Consider the following 18,691-nt stretch of genomic DNA (forward strand, 5'->3'; position numbering starts at 1 on the left):
ATAAATGCAATCTACTGTTCTTTTTTTTTGTTGCTAAGATGATTGAAAGAAAAAATTACAAATTACTTATTAAAAGGTTATTCAGAGATGAACAGAGATAAATAGATACAAGGATAGTAGGTTCTACTAGACATTTTCTGTTACCCCTGTTAATGTTGTGTGTGCATTTATTGCCGCTGAAGGAAATGACAGAGAAGGTAAATTTGTCTCACTTACTTGTAGTTTTTGTGTTGTAACTACATGTGTGTTACTCTCTAAAATTAATGTTGTAATTAAAAAATATTTCAAAATTTCACGAAATCACTGTTTGTCTATAATTGTACATCATTATATATCTACATTTCCACTGTAAGTTCCTGTATAAGCGCGCATAACAAGAGGGCTATGAACGCAATTTGATCAGCATCATTTAGAAGCTTCTCCTCGCAACATGAATAATACAAAACAGCTGTTAGAAGCAAACATTTGGGTGACATAATCTGTTCCAGGAATCTTGTTTTCACTGACAACACAAACACTTCAATATCAAAAATATAAGGGAATTTCTATTTTTAGATCAATGATAATAATTTATAATGTAAATATATTTATTGACTAGCATTAGCCAGTATGAACATTGAACAAATGTTGTTTAATCATTAGATAAACATCAATGTTTTCGTCTGTGATAGTACTTCATTATATACACATTAATGTTAGTGATGTTTGAATTACCTTTTCATTTTCTCTATATGTATTAAAATGTTACACTGTATACTGTATAGTGCTTAAAATTTGCGGGGTCAATATTTCGCGGTTTCGTATTCAGTACATATTCACGGGAGTTAAATTTCGCTGTGCACCCGAATCCCATGTGTTGTGCAAAGTATTCTGAGTGTCATCATTTAAGGGTTAAACCTCGAAATACAGGTAAATCATTTGAAAACACTGATCATTAATATGTTGTTGCCACTTATACATAAGTGTAGGTTTTACATGGACTGCCCAGTTGTTCAGTGATAATCTGATTTGAGTTCATTTAAGCTTGCATAACAGCTTTGGGTTATAAGTATTTTTGACATGTTGTGATAAGATCCATAAAAGTGATAAACATTTTTCGATAATTTCGCTGGTGTTTAGAATTTGCGGATATTAGTCAAAGCGCGAATATAGCATTTATGAACAAAAGACACAAGCAAGGAATATTGAGATTAAATACTTCAATTTATTACACAAATATACATTTGGGCTAAGGGGCTATAACAGCTGTGGTGTTTGGTACTACCTTCAGTTTGATTTGGCTATCTGGTAAGGAAATTTATGTCAATAATCCATTGGTGCTAGCCGAGCCAAGTAACTTGAAGGGAGCAATATTGATGAACTGAATGTAAATTAATAATTCTTGAGGGACTTACGAATTACATAATGATGTAAAATGCCCAAATTTGTTGCAAGGCGGGTTGCCCCAACCCTTAATATGGGGAGGTACGATTTATCCATGCTCGCAAACAGCTGGCAAGTGTTTAAAGCCTTATTGAAATCGGAAACAGCTGCTATGACCCCAGGCATCATCTAAATATGGTCGTGTGGTGGGGATGGTGGTGGAAACATGAATTTCTAGGCGCCAAATAAAACTCTCCAGATGCTGATGACTGCAGTAGTGACCCGTCACGTGATGAAACTGACCAATCCCTGATCTGATAACATCTTCAACTAGATGACCAGTCACATGACTTACACTAATCGACGCTTGCCAAGACTTCTTGTACTGGGCATATAGTCATTGTAGACTTGTCTTAGTTCATAAACTGCACTTATTTTCAATAAGTTTTAAAAATTAAAAAACCCGCGAAATATAACCACTATACAGTAACTAGTTGATGCTTAAACAAAAAACAAAAAGTCATAAAATCTCTGGAATTTCTAATCTTCTTGTTGACAGCAACTTCTCAATAATGGTATTTAACTGAGCAAGGAGCTAGTTTGTTATAACTTCAGACACAACCTGGACAACATTAAGTTCCAGTGTAAACCTATTTGTGACGACTGGTCACTAAATTCTACAATAGAACAATATTTACAGCAGATATCTATAGTTTGTGATTGTGGATAATATAACAAAAACTAAGCATTCACTGATATGTAGTATTTCCTTGACAATAATTCCATGAGGACAAAGATTTTAATTATAAAGCGTTTTGTTGACCAGGACTTCCGAGAGGAGATGGCTGACAGGGAGCGAGAAAAGGTTCGCCTTGTAGAACAGGGTAAGGAATTAATGAAGGTTAGCAGTGAAGTACGGTCCTCAGACATCGACAATAAAATACAGCGACTCGAGGAAAAATGGCAACACCTGAGCTCTGTACTCAACTTCAGGTAAACAGATTTATCCTTCTTAACCAAATGGGATATAAATTTCATCTTATGATCATTGATAGATATTTTATTAAGATATTTTGAAGAATTAGTGAGAAACATTTTACTTAGGTTAAAGGTCACAATGAAAAACAATGGCTTTCAAAGGAGATTTTTTAAAAGGCAATAATAATTCAAGTTCCCATTGTAGACGGCTTTTGAGAAGTTCCCCAGTGACTCTTCTGACATTATCATAATAGTACACAATTGTGTTTGGTAACGAGTATGGGCAAGCTCCTAATCCTTACCAACCAACCTTAGAGTTATCTTGTGATATAGTTCCTTAGTTTGAAATGAATTGATACATACAATTAAATAACAATGTACCGTAGAATATAGCAAATATTCAGTAATTATGGGGACGTCACTTTCTCCATGTCTACTTTACGAGCTGGTTTTATAAGAGAATGGCCGCATCAATTATACGTTTATGTGAACAGACAGAGGAAGCTACAAGAGACGCTGTTAGCAGTACAGCAGCTTGACCTCAGCATGGCTAACCTCCGCAAGTGGCTATCTAACATGGAGCACGACCTCAGTGGTCCGATCATCTATCAAGTGTGTAACCGGAAGGAAATCCAGGAGAAGCTCTGTGAACAGCAGGTTAGTGACTGAACTAACCACGTATGGTTTAAGTTAAATGATATTACATGTTTTCAAACTTTCATTTTGTACGACAGGGAATGACCATTTATTTAATCTTGTCTTTCCTAAAAGGTCATTGATAGTCTGCACCTTAACTTCTAAAATAAAAAATAAAAATCCGAAGAATTTCCACATAAAAAAGTAGGAACCAATAAACCAGATAGAAATATTTGATTTCCAGCAGAGATGGCTGGATTTATAAAGCAAAGCCATACCTTGTACCAGAGATTGATGGAGACCCACACAGAAGCTGAGAACATGTGGAGTAACTTGTTTACGTGTGTTAGGATTCTATATTATATTTTACAGGAGTTACAAACAGACATAGAACACCACAGTGCTGGTGTCGGGTCAGTCCTCAACCTATGTGAGGTTCTCCTTCATGACACTGATGCATGTCCCTCCGAGGTCGAGTTCAACGCTCTCCAAACCGCTATGAAGAACCTAGACAGGAGATGGCGCACAATTTGTCAACAGTCACCAGAACGGCGGGCAAGGTAATACTCCTCTTAATTAGGTCAGCTTTCACCAGAACAGCATGTCAGATTAATTAGGTCAGCTCTCACCAGAAAAGTATGCCAGATTAATTAGGTCAGCTCTCACCAAAACAGCATGACAGATTAATTAGGTCAGCTCTCACCAGAACAGCATGTCAGATTAATTAGGTCAGCTCTCACCAGAACAGCATGTCAGATTAATTAGGTCAGCTCTCACCAGAAAAGCATGTCAGATTAATTAGGTCAGCTCTCACCAGAAAAGTATGTCAGATTAATTAGGTCAGCTCTCACCAAAACAGCATGTCAGATTAATTAGGTCAGCTATCACCAGAACGCTGTGACCTAAAAATACCTATCTTGTATTTTATATGGACTAATGTATTATGTTTTATTTCAATGATCATGAAAATATCATAGGCAAAAAATGTGAAATAGCTGGTTCAGGGTGTTGGTACCTGTTATTACTTTGTTACAGAATTGAGGAGACATGGGAGTTATGGCACACTCTACTGGAGGACTTCAAGCTGTTTGATGATTGGCTTACGGACATTGAGCAAGAGGTCATAGGGTCACCTCGTGACCAGTTAGACGTGAGCCTTACTAAAGAAGAAGTTAAACATTTCGAGGTAAGAAGCTAATTGGCTGATGATAACAAAAAATGACTGGATCAACATGAATATAGATGTATTTCAGGAGATTCTGTACTAGCTCCGGTTAAATGAGGAGTTAAGTTGTTCTTTTCTTTAGGCAAAATACATTCAGAAAGTGTAACTATTAAACAGACATTTTAGCTGTGAGTATCGAAGTATATAGACATTTTAGCTGTGGGTATAGAAGTATATAGACATTTTAGCTGTGGGTATAGAAGTATATAGACATTTTAGCTGTGGGTATAGAAGTATATAGACATTTTAGCTGTGGGTATAGAAGTATATAGACATTTTAGCTGTGGGTATAGAAGTATATAGACATTTTAGCTGTGGGTATAGAAGTATATAGACATTTTAGCTGTGGGTATAGAAGTATATAGACATTTTAGCTGTGGGTATAGAAGTATATAGACATTTTAGCTGTGGGTATAGAAGTATATAGACATTTTAGCTGTGGGTATAGAAGTATATAGACATTTTAGCTGTGGGTATAGAAGTATATAGACATTTTAGCTGTGGGTATAGAAGTATATAGACATTTTAGCTGTGGGTATAGAAGTATATAGACATTTTAGCTGTGGGTATAGAAGTATATAGACATTTTAGCTGTGGGTATAGAAGTATATAGACATTTTAGCTGTGGGTATAGAAGTATATAGACATTTTAGCTGTGGGTATAGAAGTATATAGACATTTTAGCTGTGGGTATAGAAGTATATAGACATTTTAGCTGTGGGTATAGAAGTATATAGACATTTTAGCTGTGGGTATAGAAGTATATAGACATTTTAGCTGTGGGTATAGAAGTATATAGACATTTTAGCTGTGGGTATAGAAGTATATAGACATTTTAGCTGTGGGTATAGAAGTATATAGACATTGTATCCTAAGTTAGACATGATATCCTTGGGTACGTATTGTATCGTCAGGTAGACATCATATTAAGAGTCCTGCAGAGATATGGGTGCATATACATAAACCCTGGTGTCCGTCTGTATGTTCGTCAATCCACACTTTCTGTTCTGGGATTAAGTCAGGATGCAAAAGACTGATCTTTTTATAATTTGATTGACAGTGTTGATACAATGTCCGACATGTCTGCAGGACATTTGATATATTTGTACATACAAACAGGTGTTCCTGACATATTTTTTCCTCCCCGACAGAGTCTGCTTCGATACATTTGTACATACAAACAGGTGTTCCTGACATGATATTACCTCCCCGACAGAGTCTGCTTCGATACATTTGTACATACAAACAGGTGTCCTTGACATGATATTACCTTCCCAACAGAGACTGCTTCGATACATTTGTACACACAAACAGGTGTTCTTGACATGATATTACCTCCCCGACAAAGTCTGCTTCGATACATTTGTACATACAAACAGGTGTTCCTGACATGATATTTTCTCCCCGACAGAGTCTGCTTCGATACATTTGTACATACAAACAGGTGTTCTTGACATGATATTACCTCCCCGACAAAGACTGCTTCGATACAATTGTACATACAAACAAGTGTTCCTGACATGATTTTTTCTCCCCGACAGAGTCTGCAGAAGAGAGTGCATGAGAACCTGCCCAGCTTGGAAAGCATCAACCGTCAATATCGTCGTCTGGCACGTGAAGGCCGTACTGATCATGCAAACCACTTGAAGCGTGAAATGCAGGACGCAAACGATAGCTGGGACAAGCTCCAGCAATGCGTATCCAACATGACACGTCAACTCAAACAGTCATCAAATCTACGTCAAGACTTCACCTCAGTACGTGACGATCTGTACACCTGGCTCAATGATACTGACATGCAGCTTACCAACATTGAACACCTGTTGTCAATGGATACGCCAACCAAGATGGCCGAAACAAGGGTAGGTGTTAATGTTTGTTGGGATGTTTATATAGTGTTCTTGTTGAACGAAAAGTTGACAAAATCGAAAGAAAGGTAAAGATAGTTTATTTAAGCTTTGTTTAACACTTTCAACCCTAGGTAACTTTTGTAGACTCTACCATGCATTGATCTGGATGAGTCCATTATGGTCTTCAGGGATGAAAGGGTTAAGTCTGCTTAATATATTTCAGAATCAGACACAAATTCAATACTCAAATGTACCTTTATATCAATATCTTGACTTTTACAATAAAGTCTGTGTATGAAACCTTTTCTCTGACAGAGACTTCAGGACGAGATTGACGGTAAGAAGCCACGTCTGGAGTACCTTGACCAGTCGGCACTCTATCTCATACAGAAAGGGGACAGTGTGGATGCCGCCCTCGTACAAAAAGAACTTGATGACTTCAAAGTTTATTCCCGACAGGTGTTTGAACGTGTCACTAAGTACCAGAACAAGCTGCGTCGCATTGCGGACATTCAGGTAGCTAAACCTGATAATGTAGCATACAGAGGAAATGTTTCTGTTATAGATCATTTAATTCAGTGTTAACTAGCCCTCTTCTTAAGTATTCATTCATTGAAATGATTCTTGAGAAATTAACTAAAAGTTTTAGTCATCGATCAAAGTTACAAATGGAAACTTTGAAAACATTAGGTGTTTATATATTTGTTTCAAATATGTTAAAACAATCAAATAACTTCTTTTGAGTATCTAAGAGACTTAGGATAATTATACAGGCTACCAAATTTGTTCAAATGAATGACCTTAACATATTCCCAAGGTCACAGTGTTCTTCTATGTGAAAAACATTTATGAGTGATTTCCACTGAATAACCAGGAAGCCTAGGGTTATGATATTTGGCCTGTAGCATGTTGTTATAAATGGCTTTCAAGTTTGTTCAGTTTCTTTGACCATTGGGGTCAAATATGTTAAAATAATCAAGGAACATCTTATGAATAACCAAGAGGCTCATGCTCATAACATTTGGCCAGTAGCATGCTGGACTGAAGGGGCCATCACGTTTGTTCAAATAAATGACCTTGACCCACTTTCAAGGCCACATGGATCTTAAGTGAGAGAAAAAAAAGAACTTTGAACAGAGTAATAAGTTTTGGCCTGATGCTTCTTGGAATTGATCCTTTGGAAGATGTAGTTTGCATGAGTAAAACAAGTTAAAATCTTCCAGCAAAGATACATGATATGTTGAGTGATGAAATCTTCCAACAATGACCGTAATGTTGTATTGAGCATATTTAAACAAATTTGACCTTGACCCATTTTTAAGGTCACATATATGAGATGAATACAAGGTGAGTACAACAGTCCCATTGAGCCTCTTGTTGACTCTGTGAACTTTGTTGCAGGAGGAAGACAGAGTAAAAACTGACCAGCAGGCACGAGCAGGTGTGGACGAGATTGACCTGTTGGAGCGTCAGTTGAAAGCACCAGACAGTCTGGACTGGGACATGGAGGAGCTAGAGGCATACCTCGAGGCCTCGCCCCCCGAAAGTCCTCCAGAGAAGCGACGAGCTTCAGGACAGGGAATCCTACAGCAACGCCCTATGTCACCAGTCAGGGCATCAACGTTACGGAGGTCAAGGTCACCGACAAGGTCATCCTCACCTCTCAGAACATCCTCACCATCCACCAGAAGGCGTTCACCCTTCAGACAGAACTCACCCAGTCGCTACGCCAACAGGTCTCCAATCAGGTCACCTCGCACGGTCTCACCCAGCCGCTCAGATGATAGCTTCTCTGCAGGTCAGCTCTTAATCTGTTCAAGTATTCTTAATTTCAAAATGTAAAATAGTGTGAAAATTACGCCTTATCATAACAATTTGTATTCTTAATACCTATGCCAGACTGGAATGGATAAAAGTAAACAAAAATGAAATGAATACAATATTGTTTATCTTCAGGTCTTTCACGTGATGAGAGAAAGAGGCGTATGCGAGAGGAAGTCGCCCTGAGAAGTCGCGAGTCCAAGGTGGAGTCTTTGCTGGAGGATCTGGTTGATGCCCTAGAGAATGCCAAACACAAGTTAAGAGTGGCAGAGCGGGAAATGAGGTGTTCTACCCCTACCGGCCCCCACCTTGATCAGAGTGGCGCAGACTATGTAAGTCCTACTTGTATTACCCATCCGCACATGGGAGTTGATTTTGTGCCGTGATCTTTGCTGGTTTCTTTATTCGTACAAAAGGTACATTATTGTAACGTATACGTTGACATTACAATGTGTACAGTCCGAGGGTTATCTTCACCGGCTGACATGTCCTCTGTATTATATGTTAAGCAGCACCTAGTGTGATTTAAGATAATATCAAGCAATGGAAAACAGGAATATACGCTCGAAGTTCTTCATGGGACTTCAACTTTTTCTATTGTCGCCACATCAGTGATTGTGGTCACAATCAGCTGTCATGGTTATTGTGGGTGGTATAATTATAGAGTTAAAATATCTACCAACTTACAGGAATAGCAAGAGAATACTAACATCTAGATTAATTTATCATTTAAAACATTGAAGAGTTCCAATATTGACATACAAGAACTAACATTTGCTTCAATAATCACCCTAAATACCCTGATTTTCAATAATCACCCTAAATATCCCGATTTTCAATAATCACCCTAAATACCCTGATTTTCCAAAATCACCCTAAATACCCTGATTTTCAATAATCACCCTAAATACCCCGATTTTCCAAAATCACCTGGTATAACACACAAATGACTTTGATAAATACTTTACATCACATTGTTGCAATGTTGTACCTATTATAGTGTTCGAGAGTGTCATTAATTTACATGGTTGTTTTATATTATATGGTACAGGTGACTTTCTATGGCCAAGTGTAGAAAATTATGTTTATGTGAGAACTTCATTTCTTCTTTAAAAAACCTTCACAAAATGCCTTATTTGACTCCACTAGAGTGCCTATCTGGCCGCTGGGCATCTGAAGACAGTTTTGACAATTGTGTTATGTTGTGTTTGTAGGGTCAGACCATGTCTGAGTGTGAGCAGAGTGTGGACACTGTCCGGAGGCTTGACCGACTCGCTAAGTCAGAGACTGGTCTGTCTGTAATACCCTCGGCAGATGAGGAGGTCAGAAGTGAGTATCTACACAATAAACACCATTATCTCAGTAATACTTTTAAATGCACTTATCTGTGACTTAAAGAAATTATCCTTCTCTGGGCCCTGGAGAATATACAAAACACATTCCTTTCGTATTGTTGTGAATGTTAACCCTGGATGGTATATTGATTTTATGTTCATTTTGTACAAAATACTAACAAGATAAGTTTTGATTGCTTTGCCACAGACGTGTTACAGCGCTGGGAGAGACTGCAGGCCCAGGCCATAGAGAAGGATTACCGACTGTCACAACAGCGCCAGGACTGGGGTCAGTTCCGTACTGACCTCGACAACATGCTGGCCTGGTTAGACAATGCTGAAGCCATGCAGGCTGGTCACTCACGTCTCCCTGGCGACATCGTCCAGCTAGATTCCATCATTAGACAACACAAGGTAAATAGTCACTCCCAGAGCTTTTCCAGAAAGAGCTTGATAATTAAGAGAAATTTTGTTTTCTCTGGTGGGGAATATTGTTAGTTTTGTGAGTGAATTTCCTTAGATACAAGTAGCATCACATTAGCAACAATTAAACCTCAAATACTGGAAAAAGTCACAGTAATACCAAATCACAAATATCAGAAAAGTCACAGTTATACCAAAGCACAAATATCAGAAAAGTCACTGTAATACATCCCCAAATATTGGGATGTGACATTACTTTGAATGATGTGCAGTGACAGTTCTGGGCTGTTTTGTGAGTAAGAAATGTTGTATCATTCTGGACATGTAAACTAGTGTGGATTGATTGCCAGCAAGATGTCTGTGTATGTTAATGGGGTAAAGATTTAACTGGGATGTTTAACAACCCATTAACCTGCTATCTATAGCATTAAACGTTAATGACTCCCGTTTATATTTCAGGATAGCCCTTACGGTCCTATGAAAGTAGAGGTATTGAAATCCACGGATTAGTTCGTTTATAATCTTCTTCTAGTCATTTGAGATTTCTGCTTTCCCCGTATAAAGCTTTGTATAACTAACCATACTGTCGTTGATGAAGGGCCCAGTTGGCTATGCTGAGTGTTGTAGTGGTTTCAGTGTTTGTCGTTTTGTGGCTATTTGATGGTTTCAGCTTGATAATTGAGTTTTAAGGAGGCGTGTGTTTTAAGATGTGATTCTTAAGTCATGAAAGAGTTGTTTCAACACTAACAATTAAAGCATGCTTAAAACTTCCTTCACTAATTTCGATCTCATATAAATACATTTCAGTTAACATCTTAATAAAGTTTTACATAGGTGTTACTTGGCTGTTTTCATGAAATCTTACCAGTCAACCATTTGTTTTTCGTCAGAGATACCCGAGGTATTGAATTTTGAAGTAGAATACATGCATCTGGTAAATGAGAGAAAGCTCCATGTTTTTGAAAATTCATTGTTTTGGAATATGTTTGGAGTTATTTCCCTTGTACAGTAGACACCTTGCATATTAGACATTTTCCCAAAATTTTACATTTCCTCACAAAATTTGTAATTGGAAGGTAATTAATAATTAGAATTCCTTGCTAATAAACAAATAAGCTTTATATAATAGCTTTATCAACTGTCAAAAATATATTAAATCAAAACAATTTGTATTCATTATTAACAACTGATAACAAGCCTACTTTTGGTGATAACTCAGAGTACTAACTGCATGTTTGATTTGATTTCTTATGTATTGCAGAATTCTAGGATATGAATTATAGAGTCGTATTGTTATACTATGTGCTTGTAGTTGCTGGCATTGTGTTCAGTTGAATGAAATGTCCCTTGGTTAGTTTATACAGCTCACCCTGAATTCATTTGAAGCTGACTGCAAGTTAAAGTGATTTCAGTCGAGATTTATGAAAAAGAAGAGCTCAAGTTGCAGTTTTCAGACTACTTGTGAGACCTGAGTGACTTTCTCTTCCAAACAAACTTTGGAATATCCAACCCTTTATTATAAGAAAGCAGTAGGTTCTGTCCCCAGGCTGGGATATACTAAAGTCTTTAAAAATGGTACAAAGTAATTGTAATTCTCTTCTTAACATTCAGCAGTTAGAGTAATCACAAATAACAGTAGTATTGATATAGAAATGAATTAATGGAAGTAAAAGATGTTAGATGAATAGTTACAATATTTCAAACATCTACATTGTACATACACATGTATTGGCATACAGTGTCAAATATATTATTTAATGCCCTCTTTAGTTGGTGATAATTTATATTTCTGAGGTCATTAATTCATTAAAGTAATATCTGTTTGTCTATTATCCATTAAATATGCTTCCTGGCCCTATTGTTTCTGGTGTTCGCTGATAGTGTAGTCTTGTTAAGACCTGCTGATAGTGTAGTCTTGTAAAGACCTGCTGATAGTGTAGCCTTGTGAAGACCTGCTGATAGTGAAGTCTTGTGAAGACCTGCTGATAGAGTAGTCTTGTTAAGACCTGATGATAGTGTAGTCTTGTTAAGGCCTGCTGATAGGGTAGTCTTGTGAAGGCCTGCTGATAGTGTAGGCTTGTGAAGACCTGCTGATAGTGTAGCCTTGTGAAGACCTGCTGATAGAGTAGTCTTGTTAAGACCTGATGATAGTGTAGTCTTGTTAAGACCTGATGATAGTGTAGTCTTGTTAAAGCCTGCTGATAGTGTAGTCTTATGAAGACCTGCTGATAGTATAGTCTTGTGAAGACCTGCTGATAGAGTAGTCTTGTTAAGACCTGCTGGTAGTGTAGTCTTTTTAAGACCTGCTGATAGTGAAGTCTTGTGAAGACCTGCTGATAGTGTAGTCTTGTTAAGACCTGCTTTATTTTCTAGTTTCTGATCAACATTAGTCTCTGATACCTTTCTCTGTCTCCAACATGTATTTCTACTAATGATTGTTAAATAATCCAGAATAGTAATGTATCATGTACAATAATCTCCAGATAAAACCTGGCCTGTAATCTCTCCAGGTAAAACATGGCCTGTAATCTCTCCAAGTAATACCTGGCCTGTAATCTATCCAGGTAATACTTGGCATGCAACCTCTCCAGGTAATACATGGACTGTAATATCCAGGTAATACCTAGCCTGTAATCTCCAGGTAATACCTAGCCTGTAATCTCCAGGTAATACCTAGCCTTTAATCTCCAGGTAATACCTAGCCTGTAATCTCCAGGTAATACATAGCCTGTAATCTCTCCATGTAGTTCCTCGCCTGTAATCTCCTGGTAATACATGGCCTGTAATCTCCAGGTAATACATGGCCTGTAATCTCTAGGTAATACCTAGCCTGTAATCTCTCCATGTCGTTCCTCGCCTGTAATCTCCAGGTAATATATGGACTGTAATCTCTCCATGTCGTTCCTCGCCTATAATCTCCAGGTTATACATGGCCTGTAATCTCCAGGTAATACCTAGCCTGTAATCACTCCAGGTAATACATGGCCTGTAATCTCTCCATGTCGTTCCTCGCCTATAATCTCCAGGTAATACGTACATGGCCTGTAATCTCCAGGTAATACCTAGCCTGTAATCACTCCAGGTAATACATGGCCTGTAATCTCTCCATGTCGTTCCTCGCCTATAATCTCCAGGTTATACATGGCCTGTAATCTCCAGGTTATACATGGCCTGTAATCTCTCCATGTAGTTCCTCACCTTTAATCTCCAGGTAATACATGGCCTGTAATCTCCAGGTAATACATCGCCTGTAATCTCCAGGTAATACATGGCCTGTAAACTTTCTAGGTAATTCATGGCCTGTAATCTTTCTAGGTAATATATTGTCTTTAATCTCCAGGTTATATATAGCTTGTGTTCAGGAAATAAGTTTGTTTTATATTAATATATATAGAAAATTCAGTAAAGTAAAGTGAAGATGTAAGCCCAGCTGTTGACAGAAATGTTTCACTGTTAGTGATATATCACTCCCGTACAAAATTTAGTTCAAGTAAATGTTTTGTTCCTGCTTTTGGTTTTTTCTTGATTTAACAAATTATTTTGTCTTTTTTTTACAGGACTTTTTAGTACAACTAGAATCAAAGAAAACCCGAGTGCTTTCTATCAATCTTATCAGTAAAAACTTTATAGACATTCGCACTGACGAAGGTCGTCTGCTCAAAGACAAATTGCGCCTGATGAACCGACGTTGGGAGGCCATGTGTGCCCATGCGACGACACTACAGCAGGAACTACAGGTGGCACTGATGCAGTGTCAAGAATTCCACCACACAATACATGATCTATTGCTGTGGTTGGAAAACATCGAGACCAAACTACAACAAAATGAGCCCATCAACCTAGGTGCTGATAACAGTGCCCTCTGGTCAAAACTCAAGAAACTCAAGGTACAGTCAAACTTCTAAACTTACAGCAAAGTCCAAAAAATTTCCCGTCATATAACACTACTTATACAATTTTTTGATTCAAACTATTATAATTCAAATTTTTCGCTGTTTCAAAGTGTAATCAAGGCCCATTCATTATGAAAAGACTGACAAATATACCTAAAAAAATCCAGGTGAATAATTAAACTGTACTAGAACATTAAAATGTCCTGCGGTTATTTTTATAGAACAGGCTTCGGAATTTAATTGACAATAAAATATTAAATTTGATGAAATACAATATTAATATTTGAAAAAACATGTATTGAGCCTATGTTTTAAGAATCACATTGTGTCTTATTTACAGGATCTCAATGTTTAATATTCGTGATCAAAGTCTTGATGTTTTGAAATTTTCCAGATAGTCCCGCAAAGTTCGAAACATCGAAGTTTGACTGTAATTAACTCATTGGTGTATTAATAGCATATCTATAGCTGTGGAGACATCAAAACCTATTACCTAATGTCTATCCAGAAAGATGTTTAATCAGAAAAACAATATGTCCCATTGAAACTTGCATGTTTAAGTTTTAACTTTGAGATAACCTTAAACTTGATCATATTAAGTCAAACTTGCCTAAGTTAAATACAATTAAGTTTGACCCAATTCAGGGTAGTACATAGCTGATATGTACCAGACTTACCTGTCACAGGTCACATGATGTACTAGTCACATGACATACCTGTCATAGGTCACATGATGTACCAGTCACATGACATACCTGTCACAGGTCACATGATGTACAAATCACATGACATACTTGTCTCAGGTCACATGATGTACCAGTCACAAAACATACCTGTCACAGGTCACATGATGTACCAGTCACATGACATACTTGTCTCAGGTCACTTGATGTACCAGTCACATGACTTACCTGTCAAAGGTCACATGATGTACTAGTCACATGTTACACTTGTCACAGGTTACATGACATACCAGTCACATGACTTACCTGTCAAAGGTCACATGATGTACCAGTCACATGACTTACCTGTCAAAGGTCACATGATGTACTAGTTACATGTTACACTTGTCACAGGTCGCATGACATACCAGTCACATGACATACTTGTCTCAGGTCACAAGATGTACCAGTCACATAACTAACCTGTCAAAGGTCACTTGATGTAACAGTCACATGACTTACCTGTCAAAGGTCACATGATGTATTAGTCACATGCTACACTTGTCACAGGTCACATGACATACCAGTCACATGACTTACCTGTCAAAGGTCACATGATGTACCAGTCACATGACTTACCTGTTAAAGGTCACATGATGTACCAGTCACATGTTATACCGGTCACAGGTCACATGATGTACCAGTCACATGACATACTTGCCTCAGGTCACAAGATGTACCAGTCACATAACTAACCTGTCAAAGGTCACTTGATGTACCAGTCACATGACTTACCTGTCAAAGGTCACATGATGTACTAGTCACATGTTACACTTGTCACAGGTCACATGACGTACCAGTCACATGACTTACCAGTCACATGACTTACCTGTCAAAGGTCACATGATGTACCAGTCACATGACTTACCTGTTAAAGGTCACATGATGTACCAGTCACATGTTATACCTGTCACAGGTCACATGGTAAAATGTGCTGCTGTATAACCAGACTTTGTTGGTTGATACAACTACAAATGTTTAATTGCTGTTTGTAGGAGATTCGGTCCGAGTTACAGGGTAACCAGCCGCGTGTGACATCACTGAAGGATACTGCTGATCAGCTACTGATGAACACAGACTCAACTGAGATGGTCAATGCTAAGGACAAGATGCACATCATTGCCAACCGTTTGCGTTCCTTACTGCGTCTCTGCTCCTCTTACATCCTCAGTCTGGAAGACCGACTGGAGATCCGTCCTTACTCCAAAACACCATCAGTAAGTTATTGATACTAACTCCATTGTTCCTTTAGCTGATATCATTAATCAGGATTTCCATTCCCCATCCCCAATCTTTTTATGCCCTGCCACAAAGAGTTTTTTTTAGTTTTCACTTATTATTGGAGGAAAAAATTGTCTTAGGCGCTGGCCATATCTCTGGGGTTGTATTTGTTTTGGGGGCTGGCCATATCTCTGGGGTTGTATTTGTCTTGGGGGCTGGCCATATCCCTGGGGTTGTATTTGTCTTGGGGGATGGCCATATCTCTGGGGTTGTATTTGTCTTGGGGGCTAGCCCTATCTCTGGGGTTGTATTTGTTTTGGGGGCTGGCCATATCTCTGGGGTTGTTTTTGTCTTGGGGGCTAGCCCTATCTCTGGGGTTGTATTTGGCTTGGGGGCTGGCCATATCTCTGGGGTTGTTTTTGTCTTGGGGGCTGGCCATATCCCTGGGGTTGTTTTTGTCTTGGGGGATGGCCATATCTCTGGGGTTGTATTTGTCTGGGGGGCTGGCCATATCCCTGGGGTTGTATTTGTCTTGGGGGGTGGCCCTATCTCTGGGGGTGTATTTGTCTTGGGGGCTGGCCATATCCCGGGGGTTGTATTTGTCTTGGGGGCTGGCCATTTCTCTGGGGTTGTATTTGTCTTGGGGGCTGGTCGTATCTCTGGGGTTGTATTTGTTTTGGGGGGCTGGTCATATCTCTGGGGTTGTATTTGTGTTGGGGGCTGGCCATATCTCTGGGGTTGGATTTGTCTTGGGGGCTGGCCCTATCTCTGGGGATGTATTTGTCTTGGGGGCTGGTCATATCTCTGGGGTTGTATTTTTCTCGGGGGCTGGCCATATCTCTGGGGTTGTATTTATCTTGGGGGCTGGTCATATCTCTGGGGTTGTATTTGTCATGGGGGCTGGCCATATCTCTGGGGTTGTATTTGGCTTGGGGGCTGGCCATATCCCTGGGGTTGTATTTGTCTTGGGGGATGGCCATATCTCGGGGGTTGTATTTGTCTTGGGGGCTAGCCCTTTCTCTGGGAATGTATTTGTCTCGGGGGCTGGCCATATCTGTGGGGTTGTATTTGTCTTGGGGGCTGGTCATATCTCTGGGTTTGTATTTGTCTTGGGGGCTGGCCATATCTCCGGGGTTGTATTTGTCTTGGGGGCTGGCCATTTCTCTGGGGTTGTATTTGTCTTGGGGGCTGGTCGTATCTCTGGGGTTGTATTTGTTTTGGGGGCTGGTCATATCTCTGGGGTTGTATTTGCCTTGGGGGCTGGTCATATCTCTGGGGTTGTATTTGCCTTGGGGGCTGGTCATATCTCTGGGGTTGTATTTTTCTCGGGGGCTGGCCATATCTCTGGGGTTGTATTTGTATTGGGGGCTGGCCCTATCTCTGGGGATGTATTTGTCTGGGGGGCTGGTCATATCTCTGGGGTTGTATTTGTGTTGGGGGCTGGCCATATCTCTGGGGTTGGATTTGTCTTGGGGGCTGGCCCTATCTCTGGGGATGTATTTGTCTGGGGGGCTGGTCATATCTCTGGGGTTGTATTTGGCTTGGGGGCTGGCCATATCTCTGGGGTTGTTTTTGTCTTGGGGGCTGGCCATATCTCTGGGGATGTATTTGTCTTGGGGGCTAGCCCTATCTTTGGGGTTGTATTTGTCTTGGGGGCTAGCCCAATCTCTGGGAATGTATTTGTCTCGGGGGCTGGCCATATCTCTGGGGTTGTATTTGTCTTGGGGGGCTAGCCCTATCTCTGGGGTTGTATTTGGCTTAGGGGCTAGCTCTATCTCTGGGGTTGTATTTGCAATACATGTATTCCTTTCAATGAGAATATTTTACTGTGATTGCTTAAATATACAGGTGGAGAAAACAGGCTTGTTGGGCCTTTTGTTCAGTTGACACCAGTGTTAACAACTACTGTCAGCCCTGAAGTGTTTGTATAAATATTCATCAACAATGTTTGATTTACTCTAAATGCATAAAGAGCACTTCCAAATCAAGCCCCTAGAGTAGATTTAAAAAGTTAAAACTGTGTCCATCTCCAATCCACAGCCGTCACACAGCCTGGACGTAAGTGGTGACAGTCGCTCATCAGATCTCAGCACCGGCTCAGTCGTATCACGTTCTGCAAGGACCAGTACACCAAGATTCTCTCCCAACTACAGACCAGGCTCATTCCTCCGCAACAGGACTCGCTCACCCTTAGCACTGTCCAGACAGGTAATTACTGACCTAACGAAGTGTCCAGCACCTCACCTGTGTGGAGTGTCCATAGCTCACCGTAATCACCATCATCATGTAGCTAGTGTTATCTAAGATTGTTATACCATGTGTATAGAGGGGTTGGTTTCAGGTTAGAGATGACTTAGTCCACTCCTACAATCTTTCCAGTAGTTGAAGTTTGTATAACAATAATCCTATATTGAATTAGATTTAGTTATTTTACATTTTACAAGAAATCAAGGTTATTTTGATTAGAAATGAATGTCATTTCAATGTTATTATTGACACCTGTCATAAAGGTCTTGTGTATAATGTTGTGAAGAATTTCTATTTTATAATTGACTTTTTATTTTACAGTATTTGACACACAGAAATTCTAATTTGACTGTCCGAATTGTCTCCCTTTGAGGTTTATTTTGGTGTTGCATTATTACCAGATACAGCTGCTGTTGTTTACATGGCTAGCGGGGTATGTACCCAGCTACACTTGTGTGACATTGACCTTAAAACCTGTGACCTTGAACTCTGAACTCTCTGGTAGCACTGTACATTTGTGCCGGGTGTCTGCATGACTACATGTCATAACAGTGGTTTCTTCTTTATACAAGTTGTCTGATTTCACTGATTTCTCCTGTATACAAGTTGTCTGATTTCACTAATTTCTCCTGTGTACAAGTTATCTGATTTCACTGGTAACATTCATTGCCCTGGCTGTGTCATTTCCCAAACCTCTGATTTATAAGTCATACAGTTGACATAGTGTAAAAGATGTGCATTGATTAGATTGCCTCACAAGCGTCAGCTGTAGGGAATTTCCCTTTAGCTGATCAGCGGTAGAGCATCGGGCTGGAGAGCCAAGGGTCGCGGGTTCGAGCCCCAGTGACGGCACTATCTTTATCACTATTCCTCGTCCTATTACAAGTGAGTTGTTGTAAAGTTTTAGGCAGCTCTCATCTCCTAATTAGTGGCTGTGGCTCTCTATTCTAGGAGGTGTGTGATCAGAATTCAGATAGCA

The 18,691-nt window shown here is 39.3% G+C and overlaps 1 protein-coding gene across 3 annotated transcripts in view; it reads left to right on the plus strand.

The window, feature by feature from the left end:
* Positions 1–18,691, plus strand: part of LOC110446497 (nesprin-1-like) — a 323,100-nt gene that overhangs the window by 296,320 nt on the left and 8,089 nt on the right. For all 3 annotated transcript variants that reach the window (XM_021491669.1, XM_021491670.1, XM_021491668.1), the window contains 14 exons: positions 2,189–2,355; positions 2,835–2,997; positions 3,349–3,536; positions 4,012–4,162; positions 5,743–6,063; positions 6,367–6,567; positions 7,453–7,849; positions 8,008–8,204; positions 9,087–9,201; positions 9,415–9,620; positions 10,089–10,118; positions 13,187–13,516; positions 15,240–15,461; positions 17,506–17,673. In XM_021491669.1, the coding sequence (XP_021347344.1) occupies positions 2,189–2,355; positions 2,835–2,997; positions 3,349–3,536; positions 4,012–4,162; positions 5,743–6,063; positions 6,367–6,567; positions 7,453–7,849; positions 8,008–8,204; positions 9,087–9,201; positions 9,415–9,620; positions 10,089–10,118; positions 13,187–13,516; positions 15,240–15,461; positions 17,506–17,673 (2,856 nt within the window). The remainder of the gene's footprint in view (positions 1–2,188; positions 2,356–2,834; positions 2,998–3,348; positions 3,537–4,011; positions 4,163–5,742; positions 6,064–6,366; positions 6,568–7,452; positions 7,850–8,007; positions 8,205–9,086; positions 9,202–9,414; positions 9,621–10,088; positions 10,119–13,186; positions 13,517–15,239; positions 15,462–17,505; positions 17,674–18,691) is intronic.

Source organism: Mizuhopecten yessoensis, unplaced genomic scaffold, assembly GCF_002113885.1.
Source record: "Mizuhopecten yessoensis strain PY_sf001 unplaced genomic scaffold, ASM211388v2 scaffold2741, whole genome shotgun sequence".
NCBI lineage: Eukaryota > Metazoa > Mollusca > Bivalvia > Pectinida > Pectinidae > Mizuhopecten > Mizuhopecten yessoensis.